Source organism: Triticum urartu, chromosome 3, assembly GCF_003073215.2.
Source record: "Triticum urartu cultivar G1812 chromosome 3, Tu2.1, whole genome shotgun sequence".
Lineage (NCBI taxonomy): Eukaryota > Viridiplantae > Streptophyta > Magnoliopsida > Poales > Poaceae > Triticum > Triticum urartu.
Window position 1 is genome coordinate 688543253 of NC_053024.1, and position 24502 is coordinate 688567754.

General features: G+C 44.9%; 2 protein-coding genes and 1 long non-coding RNA gene across 3 annotated transcripts; all 3 read left to right on the forward strand.

Annotated features, from left to right (window-relative positions):
* The first annotated feature begins 15038 nt into the window (after positions 1–15038).
* LOC125549163 lies at positions 15039–15985 on the forward strand. The gene is made up of 3 exons (XR_007301270.1): positions 15039–15416; positions 15539–15631; positions 15719–15985. It is a non-coding gene; the product is annotated as an uncharacterized LOC125549163 (long non-coding RNA).
* A 3449-nt stretch (positions 15986–19434) lies between these two features.
* LOC125549164 (protein LTO1 homolog) lies at positions 19435–20433 on the forward strand. The gene has a single exon (XM_048712638.1). It carries the CDS (start codon positions 19567–19569, stop codon positions 19975–19977), a length of 411 nt encoding a protein of 136 aa, XP_048568595.1. The 5' UTR covers positions 19435–19566; the 3' UTR covers positions 19978–20433.
* Positions 20434–22376: 1943 nt separating this feature from the next.
* Positions 22377–23952, forward strand: LOC125547179. The gene is made up of 2 exons (XM_048711164.1): positions 22377–23008; positions 23804–23952. The coding sequence occupies exons 1-2, from the start codon at positions 22876–22878 to the stop codon at positions 23950–23952; spliced, it is 282 nt and encodes a 93-aa protein (XP_048567121.1). The 5' UTR covers positions 22377–22875.
* The last annotated feature ends 550 nt before the right edge of the window (positions 23953–24502 follow it).

A 24502-nucleotide genomic window follows, 5' to 3' on the forward strand; every position in this document is an offset into this window, starting at 1 on the left:
TAAATACTAAACGGACTCCAAAAATTCTGAAATAAATTTTCACGGGCTTCTAAAATCAAGCCGCACAAGGTGAACATTTATTTGGGCCCTAAATGCAATTTTGAAAAACACACTTTTTCCTAAATTCAAATAAAACACCAAAAAAACTCCGAAATAAAATCTTATTTGATTTTATTATTAAATCCTCAATATTTCTTTATTTTGGGAAAGTCATTTTATTCCCTCTCTCATATTTTTGTAGTAGAAATAATTGATGATAAAATAAATAAAATCAAATGATCCTATTCTCAAAATTTGAGAGAACTCAAATATGAAAATAACGAAATCCCCAACTCTCTCCGTGGGTCATTGAGTTGCGTAGAATTTCTAGGATCAACCAAAATGCAAAATAAAATATGATATGCATTGATGATCTAATGTATAACATTCCAAACTGGAAATTTGGGATGTTACATGAAAGCACCAATGTCGGTGTCAAAACCGGCGGATCTCGGGTAGGGGGTCCCGAACTGTGCGTCTAAGGTCGATGGTAACAGGAGACAGGGGACACAATGTTTACCCAGGTTCGGTCCCTCTCTATGGAGGTAATACCCTACTTCCTGGTTGATTGATCTTGATGAATATGAGTATTACAAGAGTTGATCTACCACGAGATCGTAATGGCTAAACCCTAAAGTCTAGCATGTCTGACTATGATTATGAGGATATATCAACGGACCTAGCCCTCCAGTTTATATAGACACCGAAGGGATCTAGGGTTACATAAGGTCGGTTACATAGAAAGGAATCTTCATATTCGGATGCCAAGCTTGCCTTCCATGCCAAGGAGAGTCCCATCCGGACACAGGTAGAGTCTTCGGTCTTTGTATCCTCACATCCCATCAGTCCGGCCTTGTCTAATAGGTCGGACGCCCGAGGACTCCTTAGTCCAGGACTCCCTCATCAGGGATGATGACGTCCTTGACGAGGAGGATTGTCTCCCTCAACTTGCTCTTGTCTTGGAGTATTTACGTTATCGTCTTGCTCTTGTTGAACTTGATGTTCTTGGCGATCTTGTGGAGGAGGTTGTTGAGCTTGTAGATGCACGCAAGCTTGATATATTCGTTCTTGAACTTCATCACGAAGCGCTTCTTGTTGCTCACGAGCTTGTCGGTTGAGCGTGGCTACAGCTCAACTTGAATCTTGGAGGGCACATTGCGCCTCAAGTGCTTAAGCTTCATGTAGTTGTTGTTCTTGACATTGTGCCTCGGCATCTTGTGCATCTTGGTGTTGGCGCGCTCGCTCTTCCTCTTTTTGTTGATGTAGACGTTGCCGTTCTTGTGCTTGTGCGAAAGTAGCTTGTTTTTGACGATGTTGATGTTCTTGTGCGTGAGCTTGCTCTTGAGAGTCGGTGTCGTGTTTGCGGTTTGCTTGACGATCTTGACGCGCGGCACGACGAAGAGTGTTCGATGTCGGGCTACTTGATCCGGAGATGGTGTCATCGGAGTGTCGACTTGAGCGGCTCCGTCTTGAGTAGGATGACGAGGTAGATGAGAGATGGACCATCATGGTTCGAATATCCTCTTTGAGGGATGCCATGGATGTGTCGAAGTAGTCTCTTGTACGTTGGTCAGATTGTCGTAATTCGGAGGTGAGGTTGTCGATGCGGTCGCCCAAAGCTTGTTGCTCTTGATGCAAAGCTCGTTGTGTTCCAAATAGGTGTAGCTTGGTGACGTAGTTGTTCGGGTCGTCGTCTTGCTCAAGGAAGAGTGGGTTGGTAGAAGTACTTCGCCTACCCATCATTCCAAACAAATATGTAACTGGAAGAAAGAGAAGAACTTATACCAAATGTACCTTGACCGATGTTGAAGATGGATCAGTGATCACTCAAATGTGGAACAATGAAATAACACAATTCGTACCAATTCTTGTCAGTTTCTCACACCTACACAAGTAAAAGCTTATGGTGGAGCTTGGTTAGGATGGTCGCACATAATTTGATGCAATTGTTAGTGAGCCTCAATAATGTTGGAAAAGGTTCGCAAATTTGCAAATGAAACAAGTAGACAAATAGCAAGATATGGTACACGGAAACACACACGCAAAATAGATAAGTGGGGTCGTGCATGTTGGGTTTCGTAGTAATTTCAAAAAAAAAATCCTACGCACACGCAAGATCATGTGATGCATAGCAACGAGAGGGGAGAGTGTTGTCTACGTACCCAACGCAGACCGACTGCGGAAGCGCTGACACGACGTAGAGGAAGTAGTCGTACGTCTTCACGATCCAACCGATCAAGCACCGAAACTACGGCACCTCCGAGTTCGAGCACATGTTCAGCTCGATGACGATCCCCGGACTCCGATCCAGCAAAGTGTCGGGGAAGAGTTCCGTCAACACGATGGCGTGGTGACGATCTTGATGCACTACAGTAGCAGGGCTTCGCCTAAACTCCGCTACAGTATTATCGAGGAATATGGTGGCTGGGGCACCGCACACGGCTAAGGAATAGATCACGTGGATCAACTTGTCTGTTTCTGGGGTGCCTCTGCCTCAGTATATAAAGGAGCCAAGGGGGAGGGGGGCGCCGGCCAGGAGGAGGGCGCAGGAGGAGTCCTACTCCTTCCGGGAGTAGGACTCCCCCCCCCCAATCCTAGTTGGACTAGGATTCCCCGAGGGGGAAAGAGAGAGAGGGGGGGCCGGCCACCTTCTCCTAGTCCTAATAGGACTAGGGGAGGGGAGGTGCGCAGCCACCTTGGGCTGCCCCTTTCTCCTTTCCACTAAAGCCCATTAAGGCCCATATGGCTCCCGGGGGGTTCCGGTAACCTCCCGGTACTCCGGTAAAATCCCGATTTTACCCGGAACACTTCCGATATCCAAACATAGGCTTCCAATATATCAATGTTTACGCCTCGACCATTTCGAGACTCCTCGTCATGTCCGTGATCATATCCGGGACTCCGAACAACCTTCGGTACATCAAAATGCATAAACTCATAATATAACTGTCATCGTAACCTTAAGCGTGCGGACCCTACGGGTTCGAGAACAATGTAGACATGACCGAGACACGTCTCCAGTCAATAACCAATAGCGGGACCTGGATGCCCATATTGGCTCCTACATATTCTACGAAGATCTTTGTCGGTCAGACCGCATAACAACATACGTTGTTCGCTTTGTCATCGGTATGTTACTTGCCCGAGATTCGATCGTCGGTATCCAATACCTAGTTCAATCTCGTTACCGGCAAGTCTCTTTACTCGTTCCGTAATACATCATCTCACAACTAACATCTTAGTTACAATGCTTGCAAGGCTTATGTGATGTGTATTACCGAGAGGGCCCCAGAGATACCTCTCCGACAATCGGAGTGACAAAACCTAATCTCGAAATACGCCAACCCAACATGTACCTTTGGAGACACCTGTAGTACTCATTTATAATCACCCAGTTAAGTTGTGACGTTTGGTAGTACCCAAAGTGTTCCTCCGGTAAATGGGAGTTGCATAATCTCATAGTTATAGGAACATGTATAAGTCATGAAGAAAGCAATATCAACATACTAAACGATCGGGTGCTAAGCTAATGGAATGGGTCATGTCAATCAGATCAGATCATTCAACTAATGATGTGACCTCGTTAATCAAATAACAACACTTTGTTCATGGTTAGGAAACATAACCATCTTTGATTAACGAGCTAGTCAAGTAGAGGCATACTAGTGACACTAAGTTTGTCTATGTATTCACACATGTATTATGTTTCGGTTAATACAATCTAGCAATGAATAATAAGCATTTATCATGATATAAGGAAATATAATAACTTTATTATGCTCTAGGGCATATTTCTTTCCTTCAGTGCAACCAAGGAATGAGCCAAAATGTGGAATCCACGAAAATGCTCTTGTTGCAAAACACTTGAGAGACGCTAGCACGATTGCACAATAGGCGGACATGAAACTTGTGCACAACCTACTAAGCAAAAATTCAACGACTTCTATCCCAAGTATGCTATATGTATGGTATTCCGATGATATGATCCAAGATGATCGAGTATGTCAATCTTAATGTAGTATGATGCTATGGTTCTTGCTGATAAGCTCTTTGCTTATCTTTCCCTTTTGCTTAAATGCTTGTTTGGCTCTTTGTCGTTTGAGCTCTCTTCTCATGCAAAACTTCACGAACCAAGAGAGCAATTGAGTATATGCGATGACAACGTTGTGACACAAGAGATGATACCAAGATATGCACCACGATGGTATGGTATGTATGCGATGTAAAGTATGACCACTAATGTACACAAGTGACGTTGCCGACAATATATCAAAGGCTATTCTCGATGGGTAAGTTACGCAAAATGGGCTATGGCGTTATCAATGCAATGTCAAGCATGTAGAATGAAATCACGATACCAAGATGAGGTTACTGTCGAGGTTGGTTGTTTGTAAGCAACAACGGATGACCGTGAGGTGGTCGATGTCGAATGACGAGTCCGTGGCGAAGATGAGCGGCGGTGATGTCGATGTTGAACCATACCTAAATAGCCAAAACACAATAGGACACGGGAACTGCAACTCAAATTCTCAAAACAAAACGTGTCAAAATTGTCGGAATTGGAAGTGGGTAAGCGGTGGTGCTATGCGGAACTGGAAGTGGGCACCCGGATTGAAATTTGGCGAAAGTTAGGCAAAAAATGAAGCGTTGGGTGGAAGTGATGCTTTCAGGGGCCGGATGTCTGGGCTTGCGGGCCGGATATCCGGGATCTGGATCCGTGGACGAACTCGATGAACTCTGCGTGGAAGAGGCAAATTCGGGAGATTTTGTGGATGGAAATTGGGGAAAAGATGGGGGAAAGCTAGATCTACCTGCAACACACAAAATTCACGGATCAAATCCAACAAAATTTCATCACACTAACAAATCACAAAAAAATTGGGCGGCTATTTTTGTGGGGAATTTTTGAATTAGGGACAAAATCAACAAAACAAGGCTAGGAAACAAAGAGGGGGGCTCCAAAATCATGATCAACGTGGCTCATGATACCAAGATGGTGTAGGTTGGAACCCTACATGGCCGATCTTTCATGAAAGGAGCGGATCCCGTGAAGAACACGAAGAACACGAGGAGAAATCATGAGGGAAAACATAAGAGGAAGACTCAAACCAACAAGATTAGGTCACACATATGCTAGATCCAAGTACACATAGAGATCACATGGTCTGAATCCAACAAAGGATGATACAAAGGGTAACCGGTTCTTCCCGTCAGGGGTCTTGAATCCAAGGTGGATCTTCCCGAAGAGGTGTCGGTCCCTCGCGATGGAGTGGATCCGGATGGATGAGCGAGGCTCTATCTCACATATGAGCTATCACAACGCTGACCCAAGAAAGAGGGAGGAGGAGGAGTATACATAGTCTAGGTGGGCGAAGGGGTACATGGGCCTCGGCCCTTACACTATGCGTAGACAGGGGAGGCTGGATGTCCGGGTGTCGGGCCGGATGTCCGGGCCTTTGTGAGGTGCCGGATGTCTGGGCGGTTGGGGTTGGCCTTGACGCTCTCTGGATAGGTGGGGTCCGGATGTTCGGGCGATGGGCCAGATGTCCGGAGGCTCGGAATGGGCCGGATGTCCGGGCTTGGGGCCCGGATGTCAGGGCTGGCGGGGTCGGCCTCAGTGCTCTCTGGATAGAGGGTGCCGGATTTCCGGGCTTCGGGCCAGATATCCGGGCTGGGCCGGATGTCCGGGCTGGGGCCGGATGTCCGGGCCTGTAGGTGCTTGGCAGTTGGGCGACTGTTGTGGACGATGCTGCAGGGGCCGGATGTCCGGGGTCACTAGTATGGACGGCGGGCTTCTTCCGATGATCTGCCTCGCCTTTGAAATGCTTGCCTTTCTTTCGACATTGATGGTTGGTCAGAAGAAATCGACGATGCCCCAGGTACAAATTCTTCATGCATTTGTCCAGATATATACTGTCGGTGTCATCTAAACAGTTCGTGCATGCGTTGTAACACCCCGGATGTAATTTACCTTATATGTATCCCAACTCTTGCCGTTTACGGCGCTAAGTTATTTTATTTCCTCGGGTTTGGGTTTTTGTCTCCGTGTGTTGTTGCCTTTGTCATGCATCTCATATCGTGTCATCATGTGCATTGCATTTGCATACGTGTTCGTCTCATGCATCCGAGCATTTTCCCCGTTGTCCGTTTTGCATTCTGGCACTCCTATCTCCTCCGGTGCCCCTTTCTACCTCTTTTCATGTGTGGGGGTTAAACATTTCCGGATTGGACCGATACTTGCCATGCGGCCTTGGTTTACTACCGGTAGACCGCTTGTCAAGTTTCGTGCCATTTGGACTTCGTTTGATACTCCAACGGTTAACTGAGGGTCCGAGAAGGCCTCGTTTGTGTTGCAGCCCAACACCCTTCCAATTCGGCCCAAAACCCACCTAAACCTCTTCTATCGTCTAGAGCGTTCGATCAAGATCGCGCGGCCGCAAACCGCTCCTCATTCTGAGCTTCCTAGCTCCCACTATGCCTATAAATAGATCTCCTCACAAAATTCTCGGGTCTCTTCCCCCCTAACCCTAGATCTTTCCCTCTTCTCGCGCGCCGGACAGAGTTCCGCCGACGGACATGTCCGGAGGTCTCCCGCCGCCGCCATGTGGCACTGCCTGAGTGGCCGCCGCCTTCCACCGCCGCCGGAGCCCGCCGCGGCCCGTGGCCGGCCCGCCCGCGCCCGCGCACGGGCTAGAGGAGCTCGCCCGCGCCGCATTCATCTACTTGCTCGCGCGCCGCCCAGGAGGCCGACGCTCGCCGCACCGCCGCTGCCGCACATCGCCGGCCGGAGCTCGCCGCCGGCCTGCCCCGCGAGTCCCGCGCCGCCTCGACCACCGCCGCCTCGTTCCTCGCCCCCCGCCTCCAGATCCGGTCAGGATAGGCCGGCCTCGCCTCTCCTTCACCTTCCCGCCGCCTTGCCGAGTTCGCCGGAGCAAGGAGACCTCGCCGGAGTCCGGTACCTCGCCGGCGACCTCGGGTTCATGCGGTGAACAGTACCACGCCGTGCTGCTACAGTGGATCGGGAGCACAATAAACCCTAGATCCACTAGGGTTGACTTTCCCCCTCTCCCCTTATTTTTTTGCAATATTCATCATGTGGTATCTCTGCATCCGTAGCTCCGATTTGTGCGTGTAGCACATCAAAATGTTCGTCTCGACGAGTACATCATTTCGTATCATTGCATCATTTTTATTTGAGCTCATCTTGATGCTCGAAATGCTGTTGCAAGAGGGCTATGTGATTAATTTGTCAGATCTGTTGCATCAAATAGCTTTTTGACATTTTTGCCATGATTAATGTGTGCATGATATGCTCCTGAGCTCTACATGAGTTTTGTTATATGCCGTGCCATCTTTACAGAGGTGCATGCCATGTATTTTTGTGATATGTGTGGTGACTAGCACAAGCTTGCAAAGTAGCGTAATCGGTAATGCTGATTTCAGGGACTTGGAATTTCACTAAGTCCTTGTCCTGATTTTGTCGTTATGCCATATGTTCATGTTGTTTACTAGTGACCCGTGCCTCTTTTGAGGATGATCAGTCAGGATGATTTGTTAAAATTGTGGTGCTCTATCCATCCATGTCTTTGTTTGCATTTATGGAGCACCCTAGCTTGAGTAAATCGAGCTCTACTTTTGCTATATCGTGAATCCTGGCAGATTGTTGACTTGTTAGCGATTTTGCCGAGGATGTTGCTATTGATCCGTGCATGCTATGTTGTTGTTCTTGCCATGTATAGCTTATAAGCCATGTATTCTTGATGGGTGTATGCTTATTTTGTCATGCAATGATCTATAGTGAGTGCATCGAGCTCGTAAACATGCCTACTCGTTAACTGATTTGCATGCTCCAGTTTTTCACTAAGTCTGAAATCTGTTTATGTTTTTGCCATGTTCACATGCTTGCAATTGTATTTTCTGATCCCTTTTGGCTCAAGGTGACTAAGGGACTTGTGTTAAGTGCTTTTAGTAGCTTCATGCCATGCCTTGCTTTGCCATGTTAAGTTCATGTACCATATAGTTTTCATGCTCTAAAGTATGCTTCCTGATAATAAATTCTAGACGTGTTAATTTCACTAAGTCTGAAACCTTTTATCATTTGCACTTTTGCCATGCTTTTTTGAGCCTGTTAATGGATGATTTAGCCGTAGCTCAGTGTTCATATTTTTTCTAGCTTCATGAGTGGATCCCTTCCATGTATTTTGTTTTCATTTTTGAGTGCTATAGCATATTTATCTTGATGCATTTAGATGGCTACTTGCTGATTATCGCAGACCGGTGCCATATTCGTTTTGCTTGCCATTTCCAAACCGTGCATCCGATTCCGGGGATCTTTATACTGAGCTGCAGTGATTGACTCTTTCATAGGCAGAAAATGAGCCACTTTAGTGAGTTTGTCGATGACAATGAATATAGCATCATTGCCACGCTTGGACTTTGGAAACCTAGTCACGAAGTCCATCTCAATGTGGTCAAACTTCCATTCTGGAATGGCAAGAGGTTGGAGGAGACCCGCTGGCCTTTGGTGTTCTGCCTTCACTCTTCTGCAGACATCACATTCATTCACGAACTGAGCAATCTCGCGCTTCATTCGAGTCCACCAATAAGCCTGCTTGAGGTCCTGATACATCTTCGTGCTCCCAGGGTGGATGGAGAGGAGAGAATTGTGAGCCTCGTTCATGATCACTTTACGAAGTTCACTTTGGGCACAATAATACGATCCTCGAAGAAAAGAGTATCCTTGTCATCAAGGCGGTAGCACTTGTACTTGGGTTGGCTCTTGGCAATCCCAATCTTCACCTTTTTCACCATAGCGTCAAGAAGCTGGGCTTGGCGAATCTGGTCTTCTAAGGAAGGAGAGACTTGAAGGTTGGCGAGGAAACCTTGAGGAACAACTTGCAGATTCAGTTTGCGGAAAGCTTCACAAAGCTCGGGTTGATAGGGCTTGAGAATCAGACTGTTGCAATAAGCCTTCCTGCTCAATGCGTCGGCAATCACATTGGCCTTGCCTGGAGTATACTCGATACTCGGATTATACTCTTGAATCATTTCGACCCATCGAGTCTGCCTGAGGTTGAGATTAGGCTGAGTGAAGATGTACTTGAGACTCTTGTGGTCAGTGAAAATGTCCACTTTTCTTCCCAATAAGAGATGTCTCCAAGTCAAAAGAGCATGCACAACTGCCGCCAACTCGAGATCATGAGTGGGGTAGTTCTTCTCGTTGGGCTTCAACTGGCGAGAGGTATAATCCACAACTTTCTTCTCTTGCATCAACACTGTGCCGAGACCTTGGAGAGAGGCATCACAAAAGACCTAGTACGGCTTGGGTTCATCAGGCGGAGTCAGAACTGGAGCGGTGACCAATTTCTCTTTCAAAGTGTTGAAAGCAATGTCACACTCCGGAGACCAAACGTACTTGATGTGCTTCTGGAGAAGATTTGAGAGAGGCTTCGCGATCTTAGAAAAGTTTTCAACGAATCTTCGACAGTAGCTTGCGAGACCGAGGAAGCTACGGAGTTGCTTCACGTTCTGAGGAGGTTCCCAATTCACAATTGCAGACATCTTCTCAGGATTCACCGCAATGCCCTTGGCGGAGATGATATGACCAAGATAAAGAACCTCATTGAGCCAAAATTCGCACTTGGAGAAGTTGGCGTAGAACTGGTGTTCTCTGAGCTTATCGAGTACCAAATGCAAGTGCTTGGTATGATCTTCCTTGTTCTTCGAGAAAACCAGAATGTCGTCGAGATAGACAAAAACGAAGTCATTGGTGTAGGCGTTGAAGATGAAGTTCATCATGCGAGAGAAAGTCGGAGGAGCGTTGACGAGGCCAAAAGACATGACAGTGTATTCATATGAACCATAGCTTGTCCTGAAAGCCGTCTTGGGAATATCTTGCTCACGGATTCGAATCTGATGATAACCCATACGGAGATCAAGCTTGGAGAATACTTGGGCACCTTTGAGTTGTTCGAACAGCTCGTTGATGTTGGGAAGTGGGTATTTGTTCTTGATAGTCTTCTTGTTCAATGGACAGTAATCAACACAAAGTCGGTCCGTTCCGTCCTTCTTCTTCACAAAAAGAACACCACAACCCCACGGAGAAGAACTAGGCCGGATGAGACCCATTCTCTCTTGAATATCGAGTTGCTTCTTCAGCTCCTTCAACTCTTCAGGTCCGAGCTTGTAAGGACGCTTGCACACTGGTTCCGTGCCAGGCTCAAGATCGATGACGAATTCAACTGGCCGGTGCGGAGGCATTCCTGGAAGCTCTTCTGGAAAGACGTCTTGATATTCACAAACGACTGGAATCTGCGAGATAGCGTCCAGTTCACCCTTCTCATTGAGAGAAAACAGACGGATAGTATTATCCCGAGCGGCAAAGACAATTACATCCTCAGACGAATGAGTCAATTGAATCTGCCTGGCTGCACAATCAAGATGTGCCTTGTGCTTAGAAAGCCAATCCATTCCGAGAATAAGTTCAATATCCGAGTCACCAAGAACCGTTGGAGAAGCCAGAAATTTGTAGTCGCCCAAAGTGATAGTAACATCCGGAGCAATGGAGTTAGCATGCATGCGCCTACCGGGAGAGACAACTGCTAATGGACTAGGCAAAATTTGCAAAGCCAAACCATGCTTAGATGAAAACGGTCTCGAGATGAAACAATGTGATGCACCAGTGTCAAAAAGAACTTTAGCTGGAATATCATTAACAGGAAGGTTACCCATGATGACATCTGACGAGTCCTCTGCCTGAGCTGCATTCATCAAGTTGACCTTGGCGTGCTTGGGGTTATGCTTGACCACAGCTGTACTTGCCGATCTGACAGGAGGAGGAGGAGGGAGGCGCCTCTGGTTGAAGCACTTGTTGGCATAGTGACCCTTCTGTTGGCACTTGTTGCGCGTGACCTCTGAAAGCGGACGGTGATACGGAGCACTCGATCTTGGAGCTTGAGACGAAGTCTTGTTCTGAAAACCAGGGTTGGGTGGGTGGGAAGATCCACTGCCACCTTTGCTCTTCTGATACGGCTGACGGAATGGAGGAGGAGGAAGCCAAAACTTCTGCTGCTTGGCCACTTGAGTAGAGGAAGAAGGAGTAACATCTCTGACTCGCTTCTTGGAAGCATCACATCTCAGTTGAGCGGCCTCTTGCTTCAGTGCCATGTTGTAGAACTCATCGTACCTCAAGGGCTCAAAGAGAACAAGAGCTAGCTGGATTTCTTCTCTGAGACCACCCCTGAACTGGTGTATCATGCTCTTCTCATCAGGTACGTCCTGCTTGGCAAAGCGGGCGAGCTTCTGGAACAACTTATTGTAGTCATAGACAGACAAAGAGCCTTGCTTCAGGTTGCGGAATTCCTCACGCTTGCTTTCAACCACGCTCTGAGGGATATGATGAGCTCTGAAATCTTGACGGAATTCATCCCAAGTAATCACACGTCCACCTCTGGAATCCTTGTACTGCTGGAACCACTCTGCGGCTTGGTATTTGAGTTGGAAGGAAGCGAACTTGACAAAGTCCTCAGGCCTGACGTTACTGCACTCGAAATGCTTGCACAGATCCACGAGCCAATCGTCAGCATCAGTTGCCTCAACACAATTGCTGAAAGTCTTTGGCCCGTTAGCAAGGAACTGGTTGAGTGTAGCAAAGTGATTCTGATTGTTGCCTTGGTTCCCTTGGTTGCCTTGATTCGCTTGATTGCGCTCTTGAAGAATTTGCATGATCAACTGCGTGTTTGCATTGGTTGCGGCCATCACACCTTGCCATGCCTCCGGAGGAGGTGGAGGTGGTGGCGGATCAGGATTCGGAGTCGTGCGCATTGGAGGAGCCATCCTGAAGAGGTTGACATCCATTAGCACATTGATAGACAAATATTGAAGCTGAATCCAACGGAATGAAAATTGCAACATAAAGTCTTCACATCCGAACATAAGAACGAATGCATTCCACTTGAAATGGTCACATATCCATAAATTGAGAAGCCACTTAGAATTTAGGTAGAGAAATAAATCAACAAGGTACCGACCAAGAACGAATACTCGGTAAGAAATCCCAATCTCAAACCAAATATCCGTGGAAGAAAAACTAGAGCTACAAGAATTCCCACCTATGAAACTCCCGAACCTTTCCGGTTATGCAATCAGGTGTTGGGGATACAGGGGAAGCATAATATCTCACCCAAATCTAGCAAATCCTATATCCAGCTGTATCCATCCTTCAACACATAACCGAGAAAAACTTCGGAAACCATCTACCTCAACCTTCGAAAAGCATCCGTTATAAAAGTTATGGCGATACTCCCGAACTCCCGCCCCAGTACTGGGTGGCGTCGAGGTTATCTCACCAACCAACTTCATAAAAGAGATTTCTGATGTCGGCGTACTAAACTCAGGTATTTCGGAACTGCAATGATAAAATTGTGACAACAATACCTCGGAGCTCAACTCCCCGGGACACTGCCACAAAACCCCTGACAGGAGGCACCAAGACAATTTCACGTCACAAAACCATCGGAACGATTCCAAGATACCCGCATGATCCTAATTTTTTTTTGTGAAATTTGAGAAGAGAAGAGTCAAAACTCTACGTCAGGATGCCTGACCAGAGCGATGAGGAGACTGGGAAGTAAAACGAATTCCTAAACTCTCCGATATATAATTCCTAAATGACTCAAAACATTTTTCTAGACACAACTCGGCTGCTAAAAACGATCAAGCAATGGGGCTCCTAAGGTCGGGGAAGGCTCTTATTACCAACTTGTAACGCCCTCGATGCGGCTATATCTCCCACGTGTCGAGGCACGACTTAGAGGCATAACCGCATTGAATGCAATGTCCCAAGTTAGGCAATCTTCACAACATCCCATGTAATATATAGATAATAAAAGGGGAGATAACATAGTTGGCTTACACTCGCCACGTCAATCAAAGTACATAAATAGCATTACAACATTCAAACACTCATGGCCCGACTACGGCGCCAAAATAAAAGATAACCCAACATGCGACACGGTCCCGATCACCCCAACTGGGCACCACTACTGATCATCAGGAAAAGAAACATAGTATCGTTGAGAGTCCTCGTCGAACTCCCACTTGAGCTCAAGCACGCCATCTGGAGAGGAATCATCAGGCCCTGCATCTGGTGTAATAGTAATCTGTGAGCCACAGGGACTCAGCAATCCTGCACCCTTGCGATCAAGACTATTTAAGCTTAATAGGTAGTTAAGGTAAAAATATGTGGAGCTGCTCCCGAGACGAAGGAATAGACCTCCTCCCGAGACGTTCTGATCAAACTCGGTACCTCGGTTCTTCAAGACACTTCGACAGGTTAAAACAAATCCAGCAACACCGCCCGAATGTGCCGACAAATCCCGATAGGAGCTGCACATATCTCTTTCTCAGGGCACAATCAGATAAGCAATCCGTACAACTAAAACCAGCCCTCGAGTTTCCCCGAGGTGGCGCTGCAAGGGGCTCTAGGTTGGACCAAAACTCAGAGGAGCACTGGCCCGGGGGGGGTTTAAATAAGATGACCCTCAGGCTCCGGAAACCCAAAGGAAAAAGAGGCTAGGTGGCAAATGGTAAAACCAAGGTTGGGCATTGCTGGAAAAGCTTTAATCAAGGCGAACTATCAAGGGGTTCCCATTATAACCCAACCGCGTAAGGAACGCAAAATCCGGGAACATAACACCGATATGATGAAAACTAGGGCGGCAAGAGTGGAACAAAACACTAGGCAAGAGGCCGAGCCTTCCACCCTTTACCAAGTATATAGATGTATTAAGATAACATGGCAATATAATGATATCCCAACAGGTAAATAATGTTCCAACAAGGAACGGTCTCCAATCTTCACCTGCAACTAGCAACGTTATAAGAGGGGCTGAGCAAAGCGGTAACATAGCCAATCAACGGTTTGCTAGGACATGGAGGGTTAGAGGTTTGACATGGCAATTTGGGAGGCTTGAAAGCAAGTGGTAGGCATCGTAGCATGGCATAGCGAAAGAGCGAGCATCTAGCAAAGCAAAGATAGTAGTGATTTCGAGGGTATGATCATCTTGCCTGCAAAGTTGTCAGAGTTGACTGGATCCTCGAAAGCAAACTCAACGGGCTCCTCGTTAGCGAACTCGCCTTCCGGATCTACCCAAACAAGACAAACAAGCAACAAGGACACAATCAACCACGTGCAAACTCAAACAAGAACGGCATAACGCCAGACCTACAGCGGCAAAGCGGTGGCAGGGCCTCATGGGAATATATGTACTAGTCTTTGACTAAAAGAAAAAAAACACGAGTTGGCTATCCCTCTCCTGAGTTAAACGGGCCAAGAACGGTACAACCATCCAGACACGTTAAGTTTTTTTTGAGACAATCCCACGAAGCTTTTATTTCAAACCGTCACCACATTTACAGGGACGAAGGAAATCCCGTCGGGCTGGCCTAACCAAACATGGCAGCCCGCCCCTATACTCAAAGCATGCTTCGCTAGATTGTGAGACTCAAAATTTGACCTTCTAAACTCATGAACTAAATTACAAGAAACAAAGGAAGATAGATAAAGTTTGATCTCTTGGAAAATTGCTCCATATGCAGCAGCGCCTCCTTTATGAACTTCTTCGACAACCCCTTTACGATCAGAAACAATATGCACCCGATGCTCGTTCAGGTCCTTGGCTAGCACTATACCTTCTCGTATTCCTAAGGATTCCAATATTGCTGGATCACCAATGGAGGTGTAAACAAAAGCTGAAGCTCCCAGGAATTTACCCGTACCATCTCTACATAGAGCACCCACTGCACCATACTCACCTCTTCTGCCCACGGCTGCATCAACCGAATATGGCTAATCCTAACTGTTTGCACGCACAACGCGAATCGGCGCCGTTGCTGGGACATGTGGATGCGAGCAACCGTGGACCATCTGGTCCCACGCAATTACCCCTCTTCCCATTTTCCTCGGGGCATACGGCCGGAATACAATCAAATCGTATCTGCACCATGCCTATGACACCCCGCTCACACGTTCCCTCAATAGCCAGCCAAACTCCTCCTTTCTCTCCGTCATCTCAGATCCAGCCGCCCCTTCCATCTCCTCTTCCACAACCGGCCACCGTCCCAATCTGAAGGTCTCCGACCAGATCAGCCTCCTCCCCACCACGGCGTGCGGCGAGGAGTCCCCGGATCACTCGCCGTCACCCAGTGCGGTGCAGATCTGGTAGTCCGCCCTCACCAAGCATTCGATGCGTTGACGGCTCCTAGCACCAGATACCGCGACGAACGAGCTGTGTTCTGCCTCCTCCGGCTGCCGAGGACCACGGACGCCACTTCGTCTCACCGGCTAGCTCAGCATCAGCACCGACCACTACTCACAGGTAATCCCCCATTACCCGCTTGCCAAATCTAGGAGTTGTATTACTAGGTAATAAGGATTGGGATCGCTTCTTCCTGCTTGCCCATGATTTGTGTTACAGATTGATATGGATTTTGATTGCAGGTGTGCAAAATTGTTGCTACGTCATGGATCTAGTAGCACATGGATCTATCACTTTTGCTCTTGGTCTTGTGTTCTCCAGTGCGTGATGAATTTGTATGATGCGGGTGCTATTCAACTATTCTTCCATTTATTCTGTTTCTTGCTTCTGATTTGATCTTTCTAAACTTGCCTACTTTCAAGGATGATGATGAAATGGAGGCTGGACGACGTCTGCCACACGAGTTAACATGCCAGGCTCCTGACTTACTTTAGTTCATGTCTTCATGACCAGCAAGTTGTCCTGGTTCCTGCATAGATTGTAATTTTGTAGGCAGAATTGTACAAGAACTTTTCGGATGTCCCACTCGTACTTTGCAGAATTTTGACGAAGGACTTGTATGTTTTAACAGAACTTTGTTTTACAGAGTAGACACTCTGAATAAATTGCTAACGAACTTTATTTTTGTATGTAACATGGGTTCTTTTTTTTGTTAATGTGGTGTCTGGAAACAAAAATGGACATAAACTTTATTAATACTTTTTTTGAACTCTATCATCAAAACCTGAAGAACTTGTTCAAAGTTTTCCTTATTATAAGTTCTTCAACTTTTGATAATAAAGTTCAAAAGAAGTGCTACTAACGTTCTTCAAAAGTTCTGAGCTATAGTAGAGTTTCCATGGCTAAGTTACAAAGTTTGGTTCTTGTTTATACAATTTCTTTCTCCTGAAACAAACTAATATGAAAATTAGGACATTTTTGAATCCCAAGGAGCAGTGGTTCTTGTTTATACCATTATTATAAATTCTTAAACTATATTTTTATTCATCACTTGCCTATTATTATAAATCCACATTCGGAATTTGAATCCAAATAAGGTTCTAGTACAGTCGATGGTACATTTGTCAGGAATCTGTAGTGCTGGTCCCGCATCTATTTGAATACGGCCTGATATACAGGCACGAGAATATCACGTGAGGATGGAATACCATGCATGCCTGACAATTGGTGGGCCAACCTGATGGGACTGCATGCTGGATGAGCGGCGAGGATACAGGTTGTGCGCGCATACAGTTAGAAAAAACCACGTCCCTGCATCAACATTTTTTTACATGATGTTCAGGCGGTGGCAACCAGCCATTTGGCCTTGCCGCTGCACTCCCATGGTTCACTCTGTTCAGGACTAGTGTTTGTATCTCCGACAAGTAAGAAGCAATAAAGCCATGAATGACCTGCAGGCTCCTGACAATACCTTCATGTATGGCTTTCCAATGCGCATCCCAGATCGCCCAGAGAGTAACAACAAACCTGACAAAATCTTCAATGGAGAGCACAGTTTGCATGGCGAAAATCCATTCCTTAGCATCCTCCTCCTGATGTATGCTTTGCTGGATAATAATCTCTTTCGCACTCAAAGCCCATGTGTTGCCGGATGCAGGACAGTTTAACAAGGCGTGTCTCCAACTATCGCGAGCCCCACATAAGGGACAAGCTGGAGTTGTGGCCATGTTTCGGTGGTGCAGAACTTTCCTAGATGGGATTGAGTGCCTTGACAATCTTCACATGAAAACCCTCAGTTTAGATGGAACTTGAACTTTTCAAATTGACTTCCACTCCTTGCTCTCCTGGTTGCTTGAGGACCCCTCCCGGCCTTCCAACCAGCTCCCCCTATTCATTTTCGTCCTGACCAACATACGGTATGCAGAGCCGACCGAGAAAAAGCCCCGAGGTTCTTCACATGTGCTGGCCTCTCTGGCCCAGGCACGGCCCCCTCGCTACACGGGATGGCTAGGCGGCCCGTTTAGCACGCCGGCACAGCTAGGCACATTAAGGCATCGATCGTTCCCTAGCTCTGGTTCGCTACCTCGTTGGCTGGAATAAAAAAATCGATCACTGAACACCGCCCGTGACCATGCGCAGCGCTGCAGTGCGTCGGTGCGAGTCACACCGATTGCAGGGATAAGGGATCGCAGGCACACACGTCTTCTGTTTTTTTCATGATATACGTGTCTCCTTCATATCATAAAGAACAAGGTAAAAGTCACGTAAAGATCGACATGATAAAACTGAAAAAATAATAGAACATCTCTGAGCTTGACACCAACGCACGTCACCTGTCCTCCGAAATCATCATAGCAGCCACCGAAAAAAAGAATGACAAATCACCTCCTCATCCGAGCTTGACACGACTCCATTGCTAATATGCAGCTTTGCGAACCTCCAAGGTGGCTCACTAAAAGTGAATCATACCAAGGCAACACTCCGGACATGTCATCGAACGGTAGATCTGGCATCCCACCACGACTAAGAGGCCGAAGGAGAAAAGCATACCTGCCAGCCACGAACCACGAGCCCAACACATGTCCCGTTTTCCAGATGTCGTCGATGCAGACCACAATCTGCATTCGCTCCTGGACTACGTCCCAAACTTCGCGCCGACGCTGGAGCAAACTCCGTCGCAACAGTTTGAGGACACATGTCCACCAAAAGGATGCCACTGCCGCCACACCATCCTTATTTGAACAGACTGGTTTCTAAATCCATTTCTAACCATAGGACCGATGAACTCGTCAGGGAAGGATCCAAAAAATCTTTATTTAGCGTCATCATCGTCGCCGCCGAAGAGCAAAGACAGTGAACAACCTAAAAACTTAGACTACAAAAGAGTAAAAATAATCCACACGAATGGATCCGGCGACCCCCCTCACCATCGACGACCGAGGTCATCGACGGTGGGGAGCCGCCGAAAGATGGCGTTGGAAGATGACCTAGGGTCCAGCCACCAAAGACGAGAGGAAAACTCATACGAAATGTTTAGTGTACTTGAATACCTAGTCGGCACGTAGGTTCGTCTTCTGTTCCCTGGCTCTCTGTCTCTGGTACGTATACGTGGTTTTGTTAAAAAAAGGTTGGCCGTGCCGTGCCGGGCAAGCACGCGTGCCGGGCATGGCAGCCCAGGCACGGCCCACTAAGCCACGTGCCGTGCCGGTCCATGATGGGCCGCACGCGGGCTATCGTGCCGGCCCGACAAAACCGGCCCGTTTGGTCAGGTTTGCCCCCTCGTGTGGACAGCCACCAACCAAACACCACCGAAATTTATCTCCTCACGCGAAAAGAAAACCTACCTCTCGCACGAAAAATGGGCAGCGGCGGCGTCTGCGTCTGCGATTCCCGATCGGAGCGGTTGAACAAAGGCGGCGGCACCCCCTCCTCCCTCCCTCTTTCCTCCACTCTTCTTCCAACGCTCTGGGCAACGCTGCGGAGCCGGCGAATAGAAGCAGCAAGGCCGTCTCTTCCCCACTCAAAAATCGGAGGTATAGCCCCGCTGCGCATAGCAACCGATTTTTGCCATGTTCTTCTATGGTTTCATTGCATGGACAGTGAGAATGTATTTGATTGTTGTGCATATAACAACATATATTTGGTTGTCTAATGGACAGTGGGCATGCTTTTTGTTGCGCATGGACAATGAGCATATATTTGAGTGTGCTATTTCAAGTTATGTGTATTGTATGGACCTTGAGCATTGCAGAATACATCCGCTTCATATTTTTTATTCATGGCAGAATATAGACTACCATGTGCCCTGCAGAATATAGAGCCGTAGTTATTAGAACAAAACTTTATATAGTATCTCTTTGCGTTGAGTCATACTATTTCATAACGTCCCTTTGACTAGCAAAGGGTTGAAGAGAGGAAAAATAACATCCCTACTTTTGCCTGCCGGGGCAAAGGAAGAATGGTGGTGGAATTTAGGACCACTTTCACTTTTCATATGTAATGTTCTCAATGATATATAAATTCTAGTTTTAATCAATCATTTGTATTTTCTTCATATTCGATGGGCAACACCATTTACATTATTTTAGGAGAAAGCTTAATTTATTGTTTCCTTTGAGCTATACTTTCCTTTCCGTCATTAGCTTGTTTTATTTTCATTGAATTTGTATCATATAGTTACTTCCTTTATTTTGTTGATGGAGCAGATTTCTTGGAATTACTTACTCCTGCAAACTGAATAATTGCTGGACGTTATTAGATCTTGGTTACCATGGATTTTCTTGAACCAATGATAGCCTTAAACGAGACACATTATCAAGACGGTTATAGAGATGGTTATGATGATGGCTTGGTATCCGGAAAGGAAGAAGGAAGGCAGGTCGGGTTAAAGATGGGTTTCCAAGTAGGTGAAGAGCTAGGATTCTATCAGGGCTGCTTGGATGTGTGGATCTCAATAATTCGCCTTGATCAAGATGCATTCTCAGCTCGGGTCAGGAAATACATGGAGCAACTAGCTACACTTCTAAGCAACTATCCTTTGTCTGATCCAGAGAATAATCACCTTCAAGACATGATGAAGGAGATAAGGCTGAAATTCAGGGTTATCACGGGAAGCTTAGGAGCAAAATTGGGGTATGAAGGTCGTCCCACATCATCAGAGCAAGACCTTGAGGATATTTAGCTTGTTTAGCATTATCGATAGGGTTCTTATGGATTATTTAATCTCAGCACCACTTTGAAACTGATATTTGGTGTCTATATTGTTTGCTTTTGATTTTGGACTTATGATGTTCAGTTTCACGTATGTTGCTAAAGGTCTGGAAGGAAATGTGCTGCCACTGGGATAATGGAGGATACCTGAAGCAGTGTATCTAACAACCACTTAAAGTCTCTTCAACTTGAGAATATTTTGGAGTCATGTTATTTCTTATCTCTCTTCTTATCTTTTCAAGATGAGATGGTATTCTTTGCTGTACTGAACACATAGCTATTTTATGCCAGTCGCATGTATTTCCACTCTAAGCAATGATCAGTTTTTCATTGGCTTTTATATCGTACAGTACTACTTTAAATGCTATATGCTTACCTGACAAATGTCTTATTGATGCTTCTAGTTTATACATGATGTCAGGATATTGTCCAACTTTTTTCTGGGATAATATCTAACTGGACGTCAGGTGACGCTTCTAATTTATACATGATGTCAGGCTAGGCTTTGCATGTATACTCGAACACAAAATCACAATCCTGCTAATGCTAGCATGCTGTCAACGGGTGATCGTCGAGATCGGAACTCAAAAGAGCTCCTAGATTGTTCGGCCAGGGGTTAAAACACTCTAGTCACTCCAAGGACCACAACAACGCAATTTACCAAGGTTCGGACCACCAGCGAAGTGTAACACCCTACTTTGGTTGTGGAGAGAGAGAGGGAGAGGGAGAGGGAGAGGGAGAGATTCTTAGAAACATTACAACACCCCGTTGAGTACACGATTTGCCTAAAATGCCCTTAACCCACTTGTCATAAAATGAGGTTTCTGTCAGCTCGTTAGTCCTCGTGCAGGTCGCCACCACCAATCAAGGAAACACCAATGGTTCTCTGCAGGAAACATCCAACGATGACTGATATAATCATGCGTACAATAATTCTTAACTTCTAGCATCAATGTGGTGACTTGTATGATGCCTCCAATCACTAAATATAAGATATGATACATGACATTTATTTATCTGAACAAACAAGATTTAAAATCTTACAATATCATTATGCTATCTTAAAGTGTAAGAGAATATAAATGTTCGATAAACACATTTAACTTTGTGGTCCTTGATATTTACAACGACATGCCATACTACGCCCTTTGTTCAGGTTTATATGGCCTAATATGTATTTTGATATTTACTTTTGACTACCAGTAGGATCAACAATATATGAGAGGTATGCCATAAAAATCCTACTAATGGAAAAGATTCCAGATACAGATTCTATGGTATAGCTTTCCGAAATATGAGATAAAGAAAATATAGAAAAGAGTTATACATGCCAACATTTATTTAGAAGAGATATCGATGCATGATAAGTATCTAAGATTTGTTTGCCTCTTTGATAAATGCAAAATTTAACCAATGTCTCAGATTTGTTTTCTATGCTACCAGTGGCAACAATAAAATAATCAAAAACAGAGAATAACAGACACACAGGGGGGGGGGGGGAGAGAGAGAGATCAATATAAAAAGAACGAGTTATGGAGATCCAATAAATCTCACCAATTCAACTACATACTCCCTCCGTTTCCTTTTAGTCTGCATATTAGATTTGGTCAAAGTCAAACTTTGTAAAGTTTGACCAACTTTATTGGAAAAAATATCAACAACTACAACACTAAAGCTATATGGTATGAAAATTAATTTCATGATGCATCTAATAATGATGATTTCATATTGTGAATCTTGATATTTTTTTCTATAAACTTAGTCAAAGTTGATAAAGTTTGACTTTGACCAAATCTTATATGCAGACTAAAAAGAAACGGAGGGAGTATTACTACGATCTACATCGCTCGGGTGTCTAGCATTAAACATTTCTAGCACCCTCCACTAATCAAAATCATGCCTAATATCAATGTCGACATTAACCAAGTACTACCTCCGTTCCTAAATATAAGTATTTTTGGATATTCCACTACGGACTATATACGGAGTAAAATAAGTGGATTTACACTCTAAAAAATGTCTATATACCTCCGTATGTAGTCCGCAGTGGAGTAAAATGAGTGAATCTACATTCTAAATTACGTCTATATATATCCGTATGTAGTCTATATTAAAATATCTAAAAAGACTTATATTTAGGAACGGAGGGTTTAATTATATCCTACCTAATAATATCTTGCCTAGTAATATGCAATACAATTAATATCTTGCCTAATTTACTATATAATTACTAGTAAAAGTAGGTGTGCAAAATTTATTTGACAAAAAACAGATACGCTATTTGTGATACTACTATGATATTAATACCATTGACTAAGAGAAATAAATGCAGGATCATTGGCTAATATTTGATTAAGACTATGAAATTTGCACTACATTTAAATAAATATGAAATCGAAACATTTATATAAAAGAATGTAAGATATTTATGTAGAACCAGCAAGATGTGGCAACGATAATTTAAGACAAATACATGGATGCAAGATGATTACCTAAGATAAGCGGCATTTATTTGCCCCAACAAGACATATGCAATTTTCTATAATATTGTAATACTAATACCATTGCATGAAAAATAAATGGAAGACCAATGCCTAATATTTGACTATGACTCTATATAGAAACTAGTACTACATATAAATAACATGAAATGCATACCATTTATATAAAATAGTATATGTCATTTATGTAGAAGCAGCAAGACATGGCAATAATTATTCAGGAGAAATACTTGGATGCGAGGTCATTGCATAAGATGCTATTGGGCCTCTCTAATATAAATAGCAACAAACGAAGGAGTTTATTGGTAGCACCAAATACAGACGAACATAAGGAGGGACGAATATAATAGAAGTAACATCTTTGTTTCATGGCACTCATCGGGAGCACTACAACACGATCGACGATCGTGTGCTTGATGGTTGTTGCTTTGGTGGTGTTTGCTACTTTGGTGGTGTTTGCTACTATAAGCTTTACCTTGCCATGTTGCCATGCTGGCACTGGTATGTAAGACATCTCCTTACTTTGATATGCATTTTCCAAATTCTTAAACTTGTTAATGCTTTCGTACACCCCTTTTGAAAAGTTTACACGGGTGTTAAAAATGCTTAAATGATTAACAAATTCATACCACTATCTTCCCGACGGCTCAATCAAGAGGCTACAACCAACAGTGGCACCTGCTCCGCAGTAAAGAAACTAGAACCAATGATGGCTAACCTTCTCTATGACACGTGCCGCTCCATGACTTAGCAATACTTCCCACAAGGACATATATCAGGCCCATGGTGATTACACATATAAATATTTGAGTCTTCTTGATTATAGATAGCCTTGAATGTTGATCATGTTTGATGGTATGTGTTGTACTTTATTTAGTGCTAGTACGATAGGTAGAACAGATCTTGAGCATGAATTTTTTAATAGAAGAGTTTTATATAACTCAGATTAGTATAGTTAGGAGACTATAAAGATCGAAGTTTTCGTATTAAATCAGATCACTAACGGCAGTCGATAGTACATGAAATCATTATGCCACTATGGGCTCGCAACATGTCCGCCCTCGGCGGTAGGCGAGCTACCCATGTCTATTGGCTATTGCCGCACCAGCCTGCAGATCATACATTGAAACAATTGATTTGGATATAAAAGACCATACTAGACTTTTTTTTATCGAACGGGTAACTCTTAATCTCCACCTTTGTAACCTTTTTTTGGGTGGTGTACAGAAGCAAAACTCAATTAACCTATATAAAGCACATATTGTTTGATAAATGTGCATATGTTGTATTTTGCAGAATCTACTAAAAAGGTGGTGTGTGAGACGCTGGATGCATGTATCTCTGACGCTGGATGCAAAGCTATCTGCGAGGGTAGTGGCATGGTTTTCTACTATAACGCGTGTGCGGGTCACGATTTTCCAATCTGTTGCTGCATACCTATGTAAGGGAGCGCTCTTCCGCCGTGTTGCTGCACAGAAATATAAAATTTATTCGCGGTTTTCTGCCCGAGCTATGCAATTCTGAATAATTATATGCTTCTAATGCTGCTACTTATTTTTCCATATTGTCTATTGTTTGTCTTATGCACACAAGTATAATGATTATCATCTACTACCTGTCCTTTTCTCTTTTGGAAAAGTCTATTATCTGTCTTGTGCTTGTGCATGGAAGAGATTGTATATCTCTATCCATGGGTGCATGTGAGTCTGACCATAACCATTGCTGCATGCAATGCAATAATGTACACATGTGTCAGGTGCTAGCTAAACAGTATAGGGCATGCAAAAGCAAACCACTTAACTAAACTAGCACAACGACCGAGCTTCACTATGAAGCAAACCTGGTTGCCATAAAAAAGACCCAAAATAAAAGGGAAGAGGATGATGGAGTTCTAGGGCAAACAGCAACAGTCATCATAGATGATGATGTGGCCTATGGGTTAATGTTCTGGGCTTGGCCCATTTGAACACGTACAGTTGTGTGTGTTTGCTAATG